Here is a 16,092-nt window from a genome sequence, read left to right as displayed (position 1 = left end):
GTCATTTCTGAGGCCAGATTGGACCTTTCTCCATGTTTTTAATCATTGCCAGCAAGCTGGGCTGTCCATCCAGGACTGTCCATCCAGGATTGTCTTTAACCAGAAGCTCCGAAGGACCAAGAGCCTGGCCACGAGCTGAGAGATCTCCAAGACAGTGATAGGGATGGAACAAATGGAACTAAATGATCTTCAAGGTCCTTTCCATCTCAAACTGATTCATGAAAAGCTGCACAATGGGGAAGCCCTTCTGCTGCCTTCTCAGGGCATCAAACTAAAGGCACAGCTGCAGGAAAAGCTTATTTTGCAGTTCCTCCACATTGATTTTTATCTTTGCCATTGTAGCTTGCCTGACAATGGTGTCTCACCTTGCTCTGAGCAGAGCTGCTTCCTCCAAATACCTGAAGCTGCTTCCCATGCCTGGCTCCAACTGGGAGCTGCTCCTTAGTGTTTTCACTGACTCAGAGAATCACAGACTGGTTTTGGTTGGAGGGGACCTGAAAAACCATTTTGTTCCATCCCCTGCTGCGAGCAGGGACACCTTCCCCCAGACCAGGTCGCTCCAACCTGTCCTTGAAAAATTATTCCCTTCTAATTTTATGATTACTTTTTATAGGCAGAAGCAGCTGGAGGATATCTTGGTGCTGGCAAAGCAGTTCCACGAAACCACAGAGCCCGTGTCCGACTGGCTGTCGGTGACAGAGAAGAAATTGGCCAACTCTGAGCCCATTGGCACCCAGACTGCCAAAATCCAGCAGCAGATCAGCCGCCACAAGGTAGGACCTGTGCAGGAGCAGGATGGAGGTGGTTGGAGTCAGGTCCCGCTCCAGTGGTGTTGTTTCCACCACAACCAGAGAGGTTTTTGGCACAAACAAGGACTGGAGGAGTTGTACAGAGAAGGCTGCAAGCCCTGACCCACCAGGGTAAACATTAAACCGGTGTCCTTGCACCTCCCAGCAGATTTGGATAGAGAAAAAAACCCATCCCCATTCATGTGTTTCTTTTTAATTTCTCCTCAGTTTACCCATTCAGGGGTGGCTTTTCCATCTCCTCCACTTTTCAGTTGCGTCCATTGTTGCGTTCCCCCTTTTAAGTTGCGTTTATTTCATTTTCCTCATTCTCCACTCTTTTTTTTTTTTTTTCCCCCCCCCTTTTCTGTTGTCCATTCTCCCCCACCAACCATCCAGGCTCTCGAGGAGGACATAGAGAGCCACTCCAGCGACGTGTCGCGGGCGCTGGGGGTCGGGCAGTCGCTGTCCCGGCTGAGCTGTGCTGCTGAGCAGAGGCTGCTGGCAGAGAGATTAGAGGCTCTGCAGAGCCGCTACGGCGAGGTCCGCGAGCGGTGCGGCCGCAAGGCAGCCCTGCTGGACCAGGCCCTGGCCAACGCCAGGATTTTTGGGGAGGAGGAGGTGGAAGTGCTCAACTGGCTGGCTGAGGTGGAGGACAAGCTGGGCTCAGTGTCCGTAAAGGATTTCAAACGGGACGTCCTGCAGAAGCAGCATGCCGACCAGCTGGTATTTCCCCTTTATTTTTAATTTTTTTCTTCTTCTTCTTCCATGTTTGTTTGTTTTGTTGCATTTTAGCTGGTTTTGTTTATTTTTATGGGGGCCTGATTTTAATTTTGCCGAGCTGCTGGGTCTGTCTGAGGTTTGGAGAGGAGTGTAAAGAGATTTCATGTGTTATAAACAACAATTGTGGGCCCCCTCTCCACCAAAAAAAAATGGGTTTCTCAAGGCGGGGGAACTTCAAATGGTTCATTTAATTTGTGAGCAGTGTCTGAGGCAGCTTGGCCACCCTGTGCCTTCAGAAGGCTGGATGCTGTTTCCAAAACTGAGAGCTGGGAAAGTCTGCTGGGCTTTTGGAGCTGGGCTGGCCACTGAGGAAGCCTCTGCATCCGCTCCCTGGGGCTGTGCAGGCTCTTTGCAAGAGTGTGTTTCTGTCTAATGCAAGGACAAATCCTTTGGTGATGCAGATCCTATGGGCTGGGTTGGGTTTGCTCTGGGATTTGGGCCTTTGAGTCCCAAAAATCCCAGTAATTCCCATAGCAGGATAGCTGGACAGTTTTCAGATGGGTTGTCCAGCCTGCCTGTGCTCAGGAGGGAAGTTCATGTTCCCCACAGCATCTCAGGGACCTGCCAGGAGGATAACCCAAATTTGCCTTTTTCTTCAGGCTCTGAATGAGGAAATTGTGAACAGGAAGAAGAACGTGGACCAAGCCATTAGAAATGGGCAAGCTCTCCTGAAGCAAACCACAGGTAACACGGAGGAAATCTGGGAAATGTGGGGGGTCTGGGAATCCATCCTCCACGTGCCTTTCCTTGGGAAGTCCATGCTCTCTTGGGTGGAGGCTTTTCTCCCTCAGGTCTTCATTTCCTTTTGGAAACTCCCAGAGTAGCTGGTTTGCATCCAGATGCTGAGCCACAAACACTCCAGCTTAGGATTTGCTTGGTCCCAAAATCCCGAGCTCCCAGCTTGGGGAGCGGGTGATTCCCAGTGCTGCTGTGGGGATGCTCAGTGCTGAGGGAGGCTTTTCTCACTGCAGCCAGCTGCTAAATCACATGGAAAAGAGGTTAAAAATACCCCCAGCCCTCTCCTAATGCTGCTTTCCCAGACTGAGCAGTTGTGGCTGTTGCCACGTGGGTGTGAGTTTGTGTTTATGAGTGGGAAGAGAGGTCGGGGCGCTGCGTTTCCTTCAGATGTGGTCTGCCCAGAGCAGATGTACAGCCCCGTGTCCTTGTGGGAGCTGTGGAGCAGGAAGAGTGATTACAAAGGATTTGGCAGGCAGCTCTGTGTCCTCTTGGAAGCAGCAGCGAGGGGTGAACTGACCCTTTTTTACTTGGAGCTGTGACGCGTTGATGAGAACTGAGTTGGGGTGGCTTTGGTTTGGGGTGGCTTGTGACAGTACCAGGCTTTGCAGCTGGTTTTATCACAAGCTCCCATCCCATCCCATCCCATCCCATCCCATCCCATCCCATCCCATCCCATCCCATCCCATCCCATGTGGAAGATGTCAACTCTTACTAAAACCAGGCTGAATTCGCGTTAATACAAAGACAAGTGAGGCTGAAATTAAAAGGAAGAGGAACAGAGAAAGTGGCTCCTGAAGCTTTCTGGGGTGGCTCCTGAAGCCTCCAGAGCCAGGAGGAAGAGTGATTCCAAAGGATTTGGCAGACAGACTCTGTGTCCTCTTGGAAATAGCGGCAAGGGGTGAACTGACCCTTTTTCCTTGGAACGTTAATGAGAGCTGTGTTGGACTGGCTTTGGTTTGGGGTGGCTTGTGACAAAACCAGGCTTTGCAGCACACTCCCATCCCATCCCATCCCATCCCATCCCATCCCATCCCATCCCATCCCATCCCATCCCATCCCATCCCATCCCATCCATGTGGAAGATGTCAACTCTTACTAAAACCCGGCTGAAGTCGTGTTAATACAAAGAAAAGTTATGCTGAAATTAAAAGGGAGAGGGACAGAGAAAGTGGCTCCTGACGCCTTCTGGGGTGGCTCCTGAAGGCCCCAGAGCCCAGCACCATTTTCCCCCTGCTGCAGGGGAGGAGGTGCTGCTGATCCAGGAGAAGCTGGACGGAATCAAGACGCGCTACTCCGACATCACCGCCGCCAGCTCCAAGGCCCTGCGCACGCTGGAGCAGGCACGGCAGCTGGCCACCAAATTCCAGTCCACCCACGAGGAGCTCACGGGGTGGATGAGCAAGGTGGAGGAGGAGCTGGCCTCCAGCGGGGCGCAATCCCCTGCTGGAGAGCAGATCCCCCAGTTCCAGCAGCGGCAAAAGGTGGGAGAACAGCAGGGATGGTTTGTTCTGTGCTTGGGGAGGAGCTGGGGAGGACACAAATCCATGGGTGGCTTCCACAGGAGCTGAAGAAGGAGGTGATGGAGCACAGGCTGGTCCTGGACACGGTGAACGAGGTGAGCAGGGCTCTGCTGGAGCTGGTTCCCTGGAGAGCCCGGGAGGGGCTGGACAAGCTGGTGTCGGACACCAACGAGCGCTACAAGCTGGTCAGTGACACCATCAGGCAGAGGGTGGAGGAGATCGATGCTGCTATCCAGAGGTCTCAGCAGGTGAGTGAAGAAGCCCTGCAGGGTTTGCTTGGGACAGCAGGAGCCAGCAGCCGGGCACTGCTCATCACCAGTGGCAGTGGGAGGGATGGCAAGCATAGGCAAAGGGTAAATCCCATGGATTGCCAAGGGATGGACCCCAGCAGCAGCTGTGGCAGCAGAGATGGTGCCTGACCTGTCCTGGTGTGTGTTTTTGGGATGGCTGACCCATCCTGGTGCATGGTTTTGGGATGGCTGACCCATCCTGGTGCATGGTTTTGGGATGGCTGACCTGTCCTGGTGTGTGTTTTTGGGGTGGCTGACCCGTCCTGGTGTGTGTTTTTGGGATGGCTGACCCATCCTGGTGTGTGTTTTTGGGATGGCTGACCCGTCCTGATGTGTGTTTTTGGGATGGCTGACCCATCCTGGTGCATGGTTTTGGGATGGCTCTCCTGTCCTGGTGTGTGTTTTTGGGATGGCTCTCCTGTCCTGGTGTGTGTTTTTGGGATGGCTCTCCTGTCCTGGTGTGTGTTTTTGGGATGGCTTTCCTGTCCTGGTGTGTGTTTTTGGGATGGCTCTCCTGTCCTGGTGCATGGTTTTGGGATGGCTCTCCTGTCCTGGTGTGTGTTTTTGGGATGGGATCACTCTGGACCTGCACTGTGTTGTCCTGCCTGTGAGCTTCTGCCTTCAGGGGTGGTGTGGATGGTGTGAGACTGGTGATGGGTGACTGTCAGAGCTGGGAAAACATCATCCCCCACTGGGAGAGCACAGGGATTTGTTCCAGGCCAACAGTCCTCCCCAAAAATGCTTTTCCTGCACAAACTGGGGGCTGTGGAGTGCTGGGAATACCTGACCCAGTCAGTTCTCCATGGAGGAGCAAAGGAAATGCTCCTGTTTATGGGGATGCCCCTTTCCCTGCAGGCAGGGAGGGTGTGGGGACAGGTGGCTACTCCAGCTTGCCCCAAAACCAACTGCAGGAGCCCCAAAACTTGATCCCCATCCTTCTCCCCACACTGGGGTGAGGAGTTTGTCCCTGCTGGGTCCCTCTGTCATTCCCACCGTGCCCAGCTCCCCGAGTGCTCCATCCCTGCTGCCCAGCACTGACCACTGCCCCTGCTCTCCCCTGTGCCAGTACGAGCAGGCAGCTGATGCAGAGCTGGCCTGGGTGGCTGAGACCAAGAGGAAGCTGATGGCCCTGGGTCCCATCCGCCTGGAGCAGGACCAGACAACGGCCCAGCTGCAGGTGCAGAAGGTCTGTGTGCACTCCCTGATGGGCTCTGGGGGTGGGCACCAAGGAGGGACGGTCCAGTTTGGGTCGTGGGATGCATTTTGGGGCAGCAGCTTTACCCTGTGCTGAGCTCAGAGCAGCAGGAGAGACGCAGCGCTTGTCCTTGGGATGTGAAAGGAAAAACAAAGGAAAATACTGAAATAAATCATCCAAGTGTTTGGCTTCCCAAGGAAAAAGCTTCCTGCCTGTTCACAGGAGCCATTTAGGGCTTGGTGGGTGCTTTGCTTTGGTCTCCCTTGGGGGATCTGCTCCCATGGCAGCTTTTCCTTGTGGGCACCAGAGCAAGCTGTGCCAGGGTCTCACCGGAGCTGGCAGCAGGAAGGGTTCAGAGAAATGTGTGTATTGATTAATGAGGGTGGTTTCCATTTGCTTTTTGCTCATTGTTCCCTGCAGTGAGGGACTCCACAGTTCCCTCCCAGCAGCCAGACGTGGAACAAAGAGGTGCTGGAGGGGTTGGGGTTTGTTTTTGTTTTTTTTTTTTTTATGTATCTTTGAGATGAGCTCATGCCTGAAAGAACGTGCACTTTAAATAAACCCTTTTCTTCCCTCTGCCTGGGCAATCAGAGCAGCACACAGGCTTATTGGATTTAAAATTAAAGGAAAAAAAAAAAGGAAAATAAGACAGTGTTATAAGAGAGGGGGGATTGAACCATCGAGCATTAAGTTAAATTGAGCTCAGCTTCCCACTGTTAATCTCGTGGACCTTGGGAATGGCAAAGTTATTGGCGGATGCAGCTCTGGAGAGCATCATTTTGTGGGATAACATTCACTAACAAATGGATGATGGAGCTTTTCCTCCACTGAGGACCTTGGGTGTGGATTATACCTCATTTTTAGAGCTGTTTTCGGGTCTTTGAAAGAGAGAGGTTGGTGTAGATGAGGAAAACAGGCAGGAATCTGCATTCCCAGCCACAGGATGCTTGGGCTGAGTTTTGCAGGGTCTCTTTGGCAGGAGGGTGCTGTGGATGGGCTGGGCTCAGCTCTGAGCTCTCCCCTCTCTCATTTCCAGGCGTTTTCCATCGACATCATCCGGCACAAGGACTCCATGGACGAGCTCTTCAGCCAGCGCCACGAGATCTTTGGCACCTGTGGAGAGGAGCAAAAAGCTGTTCTCCAGGTGAGCCCCCTCTGCTATTGACTGCAACAGAGAGGGCAGAGAGGCCAATCCCCAGCCCTCGCACGTGCTGGAGGAGTTTAAAATTACTCCATCTTCAGTAATTCCCACCAGCGCTAGCAGAAATCTCTTTACATTTATGACTCTCCTTTATTGCCGGTTTTTATTGCAAGGTTTGGGGATGGGGAGGGGGAGATTCCCGAGGCTGCTTTAACTCGAATTACAACGTAGAAGGCCACCAAAGGCACCTCCTTCTCTTCCAGCTCTCAGCATGGAGCTGACCCTTTTCCTGGGCCCTTTTAACTCTCCTCCCTGATATTTTTTTTTAGGAGAAAACCGAGTCCCTGGTGCAGCAGTACGAGGCTGTGAGCCAGCTCAACTCGGAGCGTTACGCCCGCTTGGAGCGTGCCCAGGTGCTGGTGAACCAGTTCTGGGAGACCTACGAGGAGCTGAACCCATGGATTGAGGAGACCCAGGCCCTCATCTCCCAGCTGCCACCCCCAGCCATCGACCACGAGCAGCTCAAGCAGCAGCAGGATGACATGAGGGTAAGGGGATGCAGAGTATCATTTAATAAGCCACCAATGAATCATCTTTCTCCATATTAAAGAGTCTCAATCTATTTATTCACAGATACTCACAGGTAGCTCGCCACATTTGATAATGTTATCTTTTCCTTTTCCTTTCTTTTTCTTCTTATTAATTTTGCTTTGTGTTTCAATACATCAGACAGTAGTCAAGCTTAAACTATGAATTTATTTGGTGACATAATCATGTTTTCTATTTTTCTATTTCTTTCAGTTCTCAATATTATGACAAGGTTTTTGCTATTATTAAAAAAATACATTTCTTGACAGACAAATTATTCTGTGAGGCATGATTGAAAATGTTAAAATATATGTTATTACTAAACAATTAATTTTAAATTATTTTTAAGCAGCAGCAGGATGACATGAGGGTAAGAGGATGCAGAGTATGGGGGTAAGAGGATGCACAGTTTGCACCTCTTGTCCATCAACACAGGGAAACAACACCTTTTTCTTCTGAATTTTCCTCCATTTTCCCCCCTTTTCTGTTCTTTTTGGGGAGTTTGCTTGCGTTATGCAAGAGCGCCACATGAAAATCCCTCGTTGTGTTGGAGCGCTCCTTACCAAAATTCAGCTTGCTTCCAAGGAAACCTGGCTGCTTTTGGATCTCTTTCCTGCTCGTGGCAGGGAAAAAAAAAAAAAACCACTTTGTGCTTTTAGGGTAGAGACTGCAAAGGCAAAAATTCCCAGTGGGGTCCCCCGTGGAGCTGTGGGGAGGGTCAGGGGCTGGGGAAGGACCCGTGCCAGGCACTGTGCCATAGCCATGCTGGGAAGAGCCGAGTGCCATGTGCTTGGCAGATGCTGGGGCATGGAATCCAGGCTGTGAGTTCCTCCCAGATACCATCCCTGCTTTTGGAGTGCTGTTTGGAATAAATAGGCAGTGGCTCGCGGCAGATTTCTAAACAAATGTGTTTTATTTCTTTTTTCCCCCCCTCCATCTATTCCCTAGCAACTGCGAGAGTCCATCGCTGAACACAAACCTCACATCGACAAGCTGCTGAAAATCGGGCCCCAGCTCAAGGACCTCAACCCCGAGGAAGGGGAGATGGTGCAGGAAAAATACTCCAGGGCTGAAGCCTTGTATGCCAAAATCAAGGAGGAGGTTTGCCTGCGAGCCCTGGCGCTGGACGAGGCGTTCTCACAGTCCACCCAGGTATGGCAGGGAGGTGAATCTGCCTCTCACAGCCCCCTGGGACAGCCACGTGCTCTGGAATGTGGTTTTATTCCCCCTGTAAAAGCCCTTTATAAGGAATAACGTGGTCAGGCACCTCCAGGGTAGTTTCCTGTGGCTGTGGGAGCAGAGGAGGAGAAGGCGTTTGAGGCTCCACACAGTAAATGGGGTCGTAAATTTTTACGGCCTCAATAATGATGCTGGTTCAAAGGGGCTGCTCTGGCATCCACCCAAGGTTGGAAGGGCCTCTTGAAAGAGCTTGAGGAGATAATTTTCAGTTGTGATAAGCTGTGAGTGCAGTGAGCAGCCACGGGATGCTTTGTATGGGAGAGGTAATGGATGTCTCCGGGGTCTGGGCATCTCCTGAGGAGGTGGGTGAGTGCAGGAGGAGAAATAGGAAAGGAAGGGCAGAGACTGGAGGTGCTGAAGTGCAGACAGGGGGTGAAGTGCTCCTCCTGCTGCTGAGGGTTGCTGACCCCCAGCCACGTTTCATTTCACCCCGTGTTCCCGTAGCGCAGTTGGTTTTTGTCACGTCCTGGGTGTTTATTTTCTTAATTCCTGTATTGTGTAGTCACTTCTCTTGGTTTGCACTTGTATTAACTCCGAGTTTTTCCCCCCCCCTCCACATTCCCCTCCCCTCTCATCTCTCACTCCCATTGTGGAATGTGTTGTCTGTGTGTGTTGCTGCCTGTGCCCGTCCTCCCCACATGGTCCCATTTCATTCTTGTGTTGACTGCGCCCCACCATTGCAGATTTCGGAGGTAAGCGAGTCCCCCCTCCACAGACGTTCATTTACCCTCCCTGGCCTGATTCTATTTGACACCCAGACTTTCATTTCTGGTCCGTGCACAGCTCAGCAGAACTTGCTTCAAATTTAACGCCGGGGTTGGGGCTGGAATCACATTTTTTGGGATGGCTTTGGTCGCGTTGCTGCCTGGTCTCAGCTTCTGCTGGGAATGCTTCCTGCAGGGCAGAGTTTTGCTTCTGGAAGGGTTCACAGTGCTCCAGCTGGATGTGCTGGCTTGCTGCTGCTTGTTGGCTGAGCCAGCCTGTCCTGATCAACTTTGCACCGAGAGCCCCAGCGCTTCTCTGCTGGGATTCACTGGGCACCTGCATTGGTGTGTTCCCAGCAGGAACTGGGAGAGGAACAGGAGCAGCCCCAGTGCTGAGCTGTCCTTCCCACCAGCAGAGACAGTTTGGGATCTTTAAGGCCAAAGTTGACTCCTCTCTTATAAAAAACAACAGTAAACCCTGCTAGACCCCCTCCCTCCCTCACTCCTGGCTTTCTGGTTCTGCTTTGAGGCCGCAGCTCCTCCCCACCCGCATGCAGCTCCTGCTGACCCTAAAAAACTGGGATGGGTTTCCACTGGAGATTCCATCAGCACCAAACACGGGCCCTTTTCCAGCAGCATTTTTTTGCCTGGCTATTCCCTCAACCACCACTGAGGTTTTGTGCCCAGCCCCCAAAATAACGGCAAAAAAAAGCGAATTTTCGGGGCGCTGCCGTGTTTGGTTCACAGGTGCTCTGTGAGTGTCGCTCTGTGGGCTCTGCTGGAGCAGGGCAGGTGTGATGAGGAGGCTGCAGGGGTGGCATTGCTGCTGCAGGGGTGGCATTGCTGCTGCAGGGGTGTCGTTGCTGCCGTCGCAGGCGTTTGTCCGTCCCCTCTCCGAGGCGGCGCGGCACTTGGGGCTGTCGCTCGTGCTGGTGGCTCTGCAGCGTCACTTTGTCCCCTCCCTCCTGCCCTAATGGCCTCGCTCCCCCCCAGTTCCACGACAAGATCGAGCCCATGCTGGAGAGCCTGGAGAGCCTCTCGTCCCGCCTGCGGCTGCCGCCCCTGATCCCCGCCGAGGTCGACAAGATCCGCGAGTGCATCAGCGAGAACAAGAACTCCACCGTGGAGCTGGAGAAGCTGCAGCCCTCCTTTGAGGCCCTCAAACGCCGTGGGGAAGAGCTCATCGCCCGCTCCCAGGGAGCAGACAAGGACCTGGCAGCCAAAGGTAGCTCTGGGTGGATTTAAGTGTCCAATTTCTCCCCAAAGCGTGGCTCCATCGCTGCTGGCGAGGCTTTGATGTCCCAGGAGTGTGTTTGGGAGGTTCTTCTGGCTTTAGGAGGAAGGATGAATCTTCTGGGTGGATTTGAAAGGAGGTTCTCCTAGACTTAGGACCAAGGTTGAGTCCTGGGAGGTTCTCCTGGCTTTAGGACCTAGGATGAGTCGGATGGATGGATGGATGGATGGATGATGGATGGATGGATGGATGGATGGATGGGCCTGCCTCCATCTGGAGCAGACAGGCTGGCATCAATCAGAAGAGAAAAGAAGCATTTGTGGCTTCTCAGCCCAGCTGGCCTCTTGTTGGTGGCCCCTGGGACAGAATTTGTTGATGTCCCTTCAGCATCTAATGGAGGGGAGGGACATCCCCCAGCACAAAAAGCCCGTCAGCACGATTGGCACTAATTGGCACCTTCCTTGGCAGATCAACAGGCAGCTCATGCACTGAGTGAGCAGGGACTTCATGCTAGAGGTGGCCAGAACAGAGGTTTGTTGGAGGGAGAGTGTGTGGGCAAATTTGCCCCGAGCTTGCACATAAATAAAGGCTTTTCTGCAAGCTGGAGTTTCTCACGTCCCTCTGAGTTAATGCTCTGATAGCCCCGGCCATCTTTATTCCCTTCTGGATATTCTGTTGGCTGTTTCTGAGTGTTTTGAAAATGCTCTTGCATTGCCCAAAGGTTTCCTTCTTCACTGAACGCTTCCATTTCCTTCCCCAGTCATCCAGGACAAGCTGGATCAGATGGTTTTCTTCTGGGAAGACATCAAAGCTCGGACCGAGGAGCGCGAGATGAAGTTCCTCGATGTCCTGGAGCTTGCAGAGAAGTTCTGGTACGACATGGCAGCGCTCCTGACGACCATCAAGGACACCCAGGACATTGTCCACGACCTGGAGAGCCCAGGCATTGACCCCTCCATCATCAAGCAGCAGGTGGAAGCAGCAGAGGTGAGGCCCATGGGGCTGCTCCTCAGTCTGGAGCTTGTCTGCTAAATTGGGAAGGTCTTAGATCATGGCTGTGGCCAGGGGTGAATCGGTTTTGTAGGCAGTCAGTCAGATTATGAGGAGTTATTTCCATTGCGGTTTGGAGCTGTGAGGAAAAAGCCAGAAGTGGATTTCGCATATCCTTCACCTTAAATCACATTATCTGCTGCTGTTTTGGGAAGCACACGGAGCTCTGTGTGCCCAGAGCTCTGTGCCCACTTGCTTGGAGTGATGTGGAGGCTTGCAGGGCTCTGCTCCCAGCCCAAGCCAGAGGCTGGCTGGAATGGGAAGAGTATATTTAGATTTTGGTCAGAGCAGAGATAAGTGCTTGGATTTGTCTGCTGCTGGTTGCTTCAAGTGGCAAAATCCACTTCAGGTGGGTTTGAGTTGACTCAGGCCTTGAGCAGCAGGGCTGTTTCTTTATTCTTTGCTAAGTTTAGCCTTGCTGCTCCATTTTCATAACCATTCTAACTCTGGTTTGTGCCTTTTGAACCTCAAAACCCTCACTCCTGTATTGACAAAACGCTTCTGCAAACACCCATCTCCTGTAAACAACATCTCCAGCCAGGACAGCTGAGGCTCACAGCTAAATACAGATGTTGTTATTTTAGTCCCAGAGGTGGGAGCAGAGCAGGGTGGTGGTGGTGGTGACAAAAGTGGCCACCTGCTCTCTGTTGTGGAAGGGCTGACAGCTGCTCTGTGAGCCAGCAAGAGTTAGCAGAAAGAGAAGCTGATAAAGTTCACATTTACCCCCGAAAGGAATTCTACCAAGGTTGTTGACATGGAAACTGAGAAGAAAAAGATAAATGAAAACCTGCAGTTGGGTGTTAGCTGAAAACAGTGGTGGAGACTGCTTTGTACCAATGAACCCTGTGTTGATCTGTTGTGACCAATGAGTAAAGCACAAACTTTGTGGGAAGCTATAAAAGACAGCACGCTGTTACAATCAAGGTTTGGGAATCTTGAAACAAAGAGAAAAGTCTTCTGAAATGGTATAAATTTCAGAATTTATTATTTCCAGAATTGTTCTGTGTGACCATCTCAACACTCTGTGTCACCTGCTCTCGGGGTTTGGATTGGGCTCTTGGCCAAGGTGCAGGGCACTGGAGCAGGCAGGACCCTCCTGCTCGTGGAGCAGTGTTGGAAGAAGGTTTGATCTCAAAGGTTTTCCTTGTGTGGCTGTGCCTCTGCAGACCATCAAGGAGGAGACAGACGGGTTGCACGAGGAGCTGGAGTTCATCCGCCTCCTGGGGACTGATCTCATCTTTGCCTGCGGTGAGACTGAGAAGCCAGAAGTGAAGAAGAGCATTGACGAGGTAGGGAGAGCTTCCCCTCCAGATCAAACCAGGTTGGGAGCAAGTGGGAGCTCTGCTTGTGGAGCCTGACGAGTTCTGTGTCGCTCAGATGAACAACGCGTGGGAAAACCTGAACAAGACGTGGAAGGAGAGGCTGGAGAAGCTGGAGGAAGCCATGCAGTCAGCTGTGCAGTACCAGGACACACTCCAGGTGAGGGGCAGGGCTGCTGGTGTGGAGTGGGTGGGCCCTGGGAGCAGCACTGTGAGCCCTCTCCATGGAGCAGTGCTGGGATTTGCATTTCTTAAAGCAGCAAACATCTCCTGGGTGAGGGCTCTGAGGGAGCCTGAGCTCAACCAGCAGCTCTGAGGAGGAGATGTTTGATTATTACATTGGTTTTCCCAAAGCTTGATTGGATGAGGGAAGGAAGAGGGAGCTGGACAGAGCTGCCCTGACGGAGTTTCATGGCTGTGGGGTGGTGGAGGGACCATCTTCATCCCCTGACCATCTTCATCCCCAACCATCTTCATCCCCTGACCATCTTCATCCCCTGACCATCGTCATCCCCAACCATCTTCATCCCCTGACCATCTTCATCCCCAACCATTGTCATCCCCAACCATTGTCATCCCCAACCATCTTCATCCCCTGACCATCTTCATCCCCAACCATCTTCATCCCCAACCATCTTCATCCCCTGACCATCGTCATCCCCAGACCATCTTCATCCCCTGACCATCTTCATCCCCAACCATCTTCATCCCCTGACCATCTTCATCCCCAACCATCTTCATCCCCAACCATCTTCATCCCCTGACCACTTTGCCATTCCCTCCCGTTGTCCTTGCTCCTTCCAGGCCATGTTTGACTGGCTGGACAACGCTGTGATCAAACTGTGCAACATCAAACTGTGCTTGATTCCTGCTCAGAGCAGCAGGATGAGGGAAGGCAGGAGAGGGAGCTGGACAGAGCTGCCCTGACAGAGCAGTTTCATGTCCATGGGGTGGTGGAGGGACCATCTTCATCCCCTGACCATCTTCATCCCCAACCATCCTCATCCCCTGACCACTTTGCCATTCCCTCACATTGTCCTTGCTCCTTCCAGGCCATGTTTGACTGGCTGGACAACGCTGTGATCAAACTGTGCAACATGTCCCCCGTGGGCACCGACCTGAGCACGGTCAAGGAGCAGATGAACGAGATGAAGGTACCTGGCAGGGGAGGGAGAGGTTCCTGTGGCGCTGCTTTGCCTCACAGAGCTCCAGTGATTCACTCTGCCTCTGGTTTTTGTCCTGCTTGTCTTGGCAGGAGTTTAAAATGGAGGTTTACCAGCAGCAGATTGAGATGGAAAAGCTTAATCACCAAGGTGAACTGATGCTAAAAAAGGCTACGGATGAGACAGACAGAGACATCATCAAGGAGCCACTGACAGAGCTCAAACACCTCTGGGAGAACTTGGGCGAGAAAATTGCTCACAGACAGGTAGAGTGAGCACCTGGGGCTGTCACAGGATGAAACAGGCTGGGGTGCTCCCCAGCCAGCCCTTTAAAACTCCCCTTTTCCATCCCTGTCCTTGCCCAGCACAAGCTGGAAGCCGCCCTGCTGGCCCTGGGCCAGTTCCAGCACGCCCTGGCAGAGCTGATGGCCTGGCTCACCCACACCGAGGAGCTGCTGGATGCCCAGAAACCCATCAATGGGGACCCTAAAGTCATCGAGGTGGAACTTGCAAAGCACCACGTGAGTGTTTCCCCACCCCAGATACATTTTTAGCCCATTCCCATGGCAGCACTGAATTTCTCATGAAGGATTTGAGCTGTTTTGATTTCCCTGGGAGCAAGCAGGGTGTTCAGGAGAGGTTTCCAACCTTTACCCACATCGTGCAGGTGCTGAAGAATGATGTGCTGGCCCACCAAGCAACCGTGGAGACAGTGAACAAAGCAGGGAATGAGCTGCTGGAGTCGAGTGCAGGGGACGATGCCAGCAGCCTGCGGAACCGCCTGGAGAAGCTGAATTCCTGCTGGGAATCTGTGCTGCAGAAAACAGAGGAGAGGGAGCAGCAGCTGCAGTCCACCCTCCAGCAGGTCAGCAGGAGGCAGTGGGAATCACCCCTGTGCTGTGGGTGCCACTTTTCCTTTGTTTTAAGGGTAAAGGTTGGGGCGACACTTGGATTTTTAACGGAAGTTTTTCTGTACCTGCTGTGGTTCAGTGCCTGCCCTGAAGTGCACTGGGGACCAGGCACACCTGTGGGTTGTGGACACACCAGTCTCACCCTCCTGAGCACGCTGGCACGTCCAGCTCTGCCCCTTTATCTGCTTTCAAAGCAAAGCCAGCGTTGCTTTGCCCCTGGCACTTGATCAATGGTGGCTGATGTCATCTGATCCGGGGCCGATTCTCTGCTCCCCAACAGGCTCAGGGTTTCCATGGTGAGATTGAAGACTTCCTCCTGTGGCTAACGAGGATGGAGAGCCAATTGTCGGCCTCAAAACCCACGGGAGGTCTGCCAGAAACTGCCCGGGAACAGCTCAATGCCCACATGGTAATTTCTCAGGAGAGATCTTTGTTATTTTTTTTCCTTTAAAATGCTTTTAATTCAGCAAGTTCCTGTCAAACATCACCATCAAAACTTCTCCTTTCTGTGTGTGATGGGGAGAACAGGCTGCTCTGGTCTCCTCTTAGAGATCATTTTGCATTTGATGCCTGGAACAGCCATCAGGATGCTTTAACCACCTTCCCTCTGCTCAAAGCGTCGCTCTGCTGTCACTCCCCAGCCTCATGTTCCCATCACCTGCAGCCTTGCAGCACCACATGTTCCCTCCCTGGGCTTTTCCCTGCCTAACCCTTGGCTGGTGGCTCTTTGCAGGAGCTCTACAGCCAGCTCAAAGCCAAGGAGGATGTCTACAGCCAGCTGCTGGCCAAGGGGAGGCTGATGCTGCTCAACCGTGATGATTCCGGCTCCAGCTCCAAGACAGAGCAGAGCGTGGCCCTGCTGGAGCAGAAATGGACTCTGGTCAGCACCAAGATGGAGGAGAGAAAGGTAAAATTGAGGGGAAAATGCATCCAGCCTTGCCCCATGGTCTGACTGTGACGGTGTTCACGGGGTCTGAGGATGAGGGAAGAGATGAGGATCTGACTCCATGTTTCAGAAGGCTTGATTTGTTGTTTTATGATATATATTATATTAAAACTATACTAAAAGAATAGTTCTGATGAAATCCTATCTAAGAATAGAATAGGAAAGAATGATAACAAAGGCTCTGTCTCAGACTCTCTGTCCGAGCCAGCTGGGCTGTGATTGGCCATTAATTAGAAACAACCACATGAGACCAATCCCAGATGCACCTGTTGCATTCCACAGCAGCAGATAATCAATGTTTACATTTTGTTCCTGAGGCCTCTCAGCTTCTCAGGAGGAAAAATCCTAAGGAAAGGATTTCTCATAAAAGATGTCTGCGACGGTCTGGCAGCAGCTGCTCCCTGTTTTCCCACACAAAGTTGGGATTTAGGATTTGGGCTTTTTTTATCCATTTTCCTTGGTTGTAAAGGTTGATTCTGTTTCTCA

The 16,092-nt window shown here is 52.2% G+C and overlaps 1 protein-coding gene across 15 annotated transcripts in view; it reads left to right on the top strand.

Annotated features, from left to right (window-relative positions):
- The window catches only part of MACF1 (microtubule actin crosslinking factor 1), a 155,106-nt gene that overhangs the window by 122,190 nt on the left and 16,824 nt on the right, over nucleotides 1-16,092 (top strand). For 12 of the 15 annotated variants that reach the window (XM_064731793.1, XM_064731784.1, XM_064731791.1 and 9 more), the window contains 19 exons: nucleotides 614-773; nucleotides 1,185-1,511; nucleotides 2,168-2,252; nucleotides 3,546-3,787; nucleotides 3,868-4,074; nucleotides 5,183-5,302; nucleotides 6,348-6,455; nucleotides 6,782-7,000; nucleotides 7,989-8,192; nucleotides 9,977-10,208; nucleotides 10,978-11,204; nucleotides 12,434-12,556; nucleotides 12,645-12,746; nucleotides 13,639-13,740; nucleotides 13,842-14,015; nucleotides 14,115-14,270; nucleotides 14,417-14,614; nucleotides 14,941-15,069; nucleotides 15,394-15,567. In XM_064731793.1, coding sequence (XP_064587863.1) covers nucleotides 614-773; nucleotides 1,185-1,511; nucleotides 2,168-2,252; nucleotides 3,546-3,787; nucleotides 3,868-4,074; nucleotides 5,183-5,302; nucleotides 6,348-6,455; nucleotides 6,782-7,000; nucleotides 7,989-8,192; nucleotides 9,977-10,208; nucleotides 10,978-11,204; nucleotides 12,434-12,556; nucleotides 12,645-12,746; nucleotides 13,639-13,740; nucleotides 13,842-14,015; nucleotides 14,115-14,270; nucleotides 14,417-14,614; nucleotides 14,941-15,069; nucleotides 15,394-15,567 — 3,289 coding nt within the window. Of the gene's footprint in view, nucleotides 1-613; nucleotides 774-1,184; nucleotides 1,512-2,167; nucleotides 2,253-3,545; nucleotides 3,788-3,867; nucleotides 4,075-5,182; nucleotides 5,303-6,347; nucleotides 6,456-6,781; nucleotides 7,001-7,988; nucleotides 8,193-9,976; nucleotides 10,209-10,977; nucleotides 11,205-12,433; nucleotides 12,557-12,644; nucleotides 12,747-13,390; nucleotides 13,529-13,638; nucleotides 13,741-13,841; nucleotides 14,016-14,114; nucleotides 14,271-14,416; nucleotides 14,615-14,940; nucleotides 15,070-15,393; nucleotides 15,568-16,092 lie in introns of those variants that run through there. The other 3 variants (XM_064731792.1, XM_064731783.1, XM_064731788.1) reach the window with 2 other exon arrangements.

The sequence above is a fragment of the Zonotrichia leucophrys genome, chromosome 23, assembly GCF_028769735.1.
Source record: "Zonotrichia leucophrys gambelii isolate GWCS_2022_RI chromosome 23, RI_Zleu_2.0, whole genome shotgun sequence".
Lineage (NCBI taxonomy): Eukaryota > Metazoa > Chordata > Aves > Passeriformes > Passerellidae > Zonotrichia > Zonotrichia leucophrys.
This window is presented reverse-complemented; position numbering and strand designations above follow the sequence as displayed.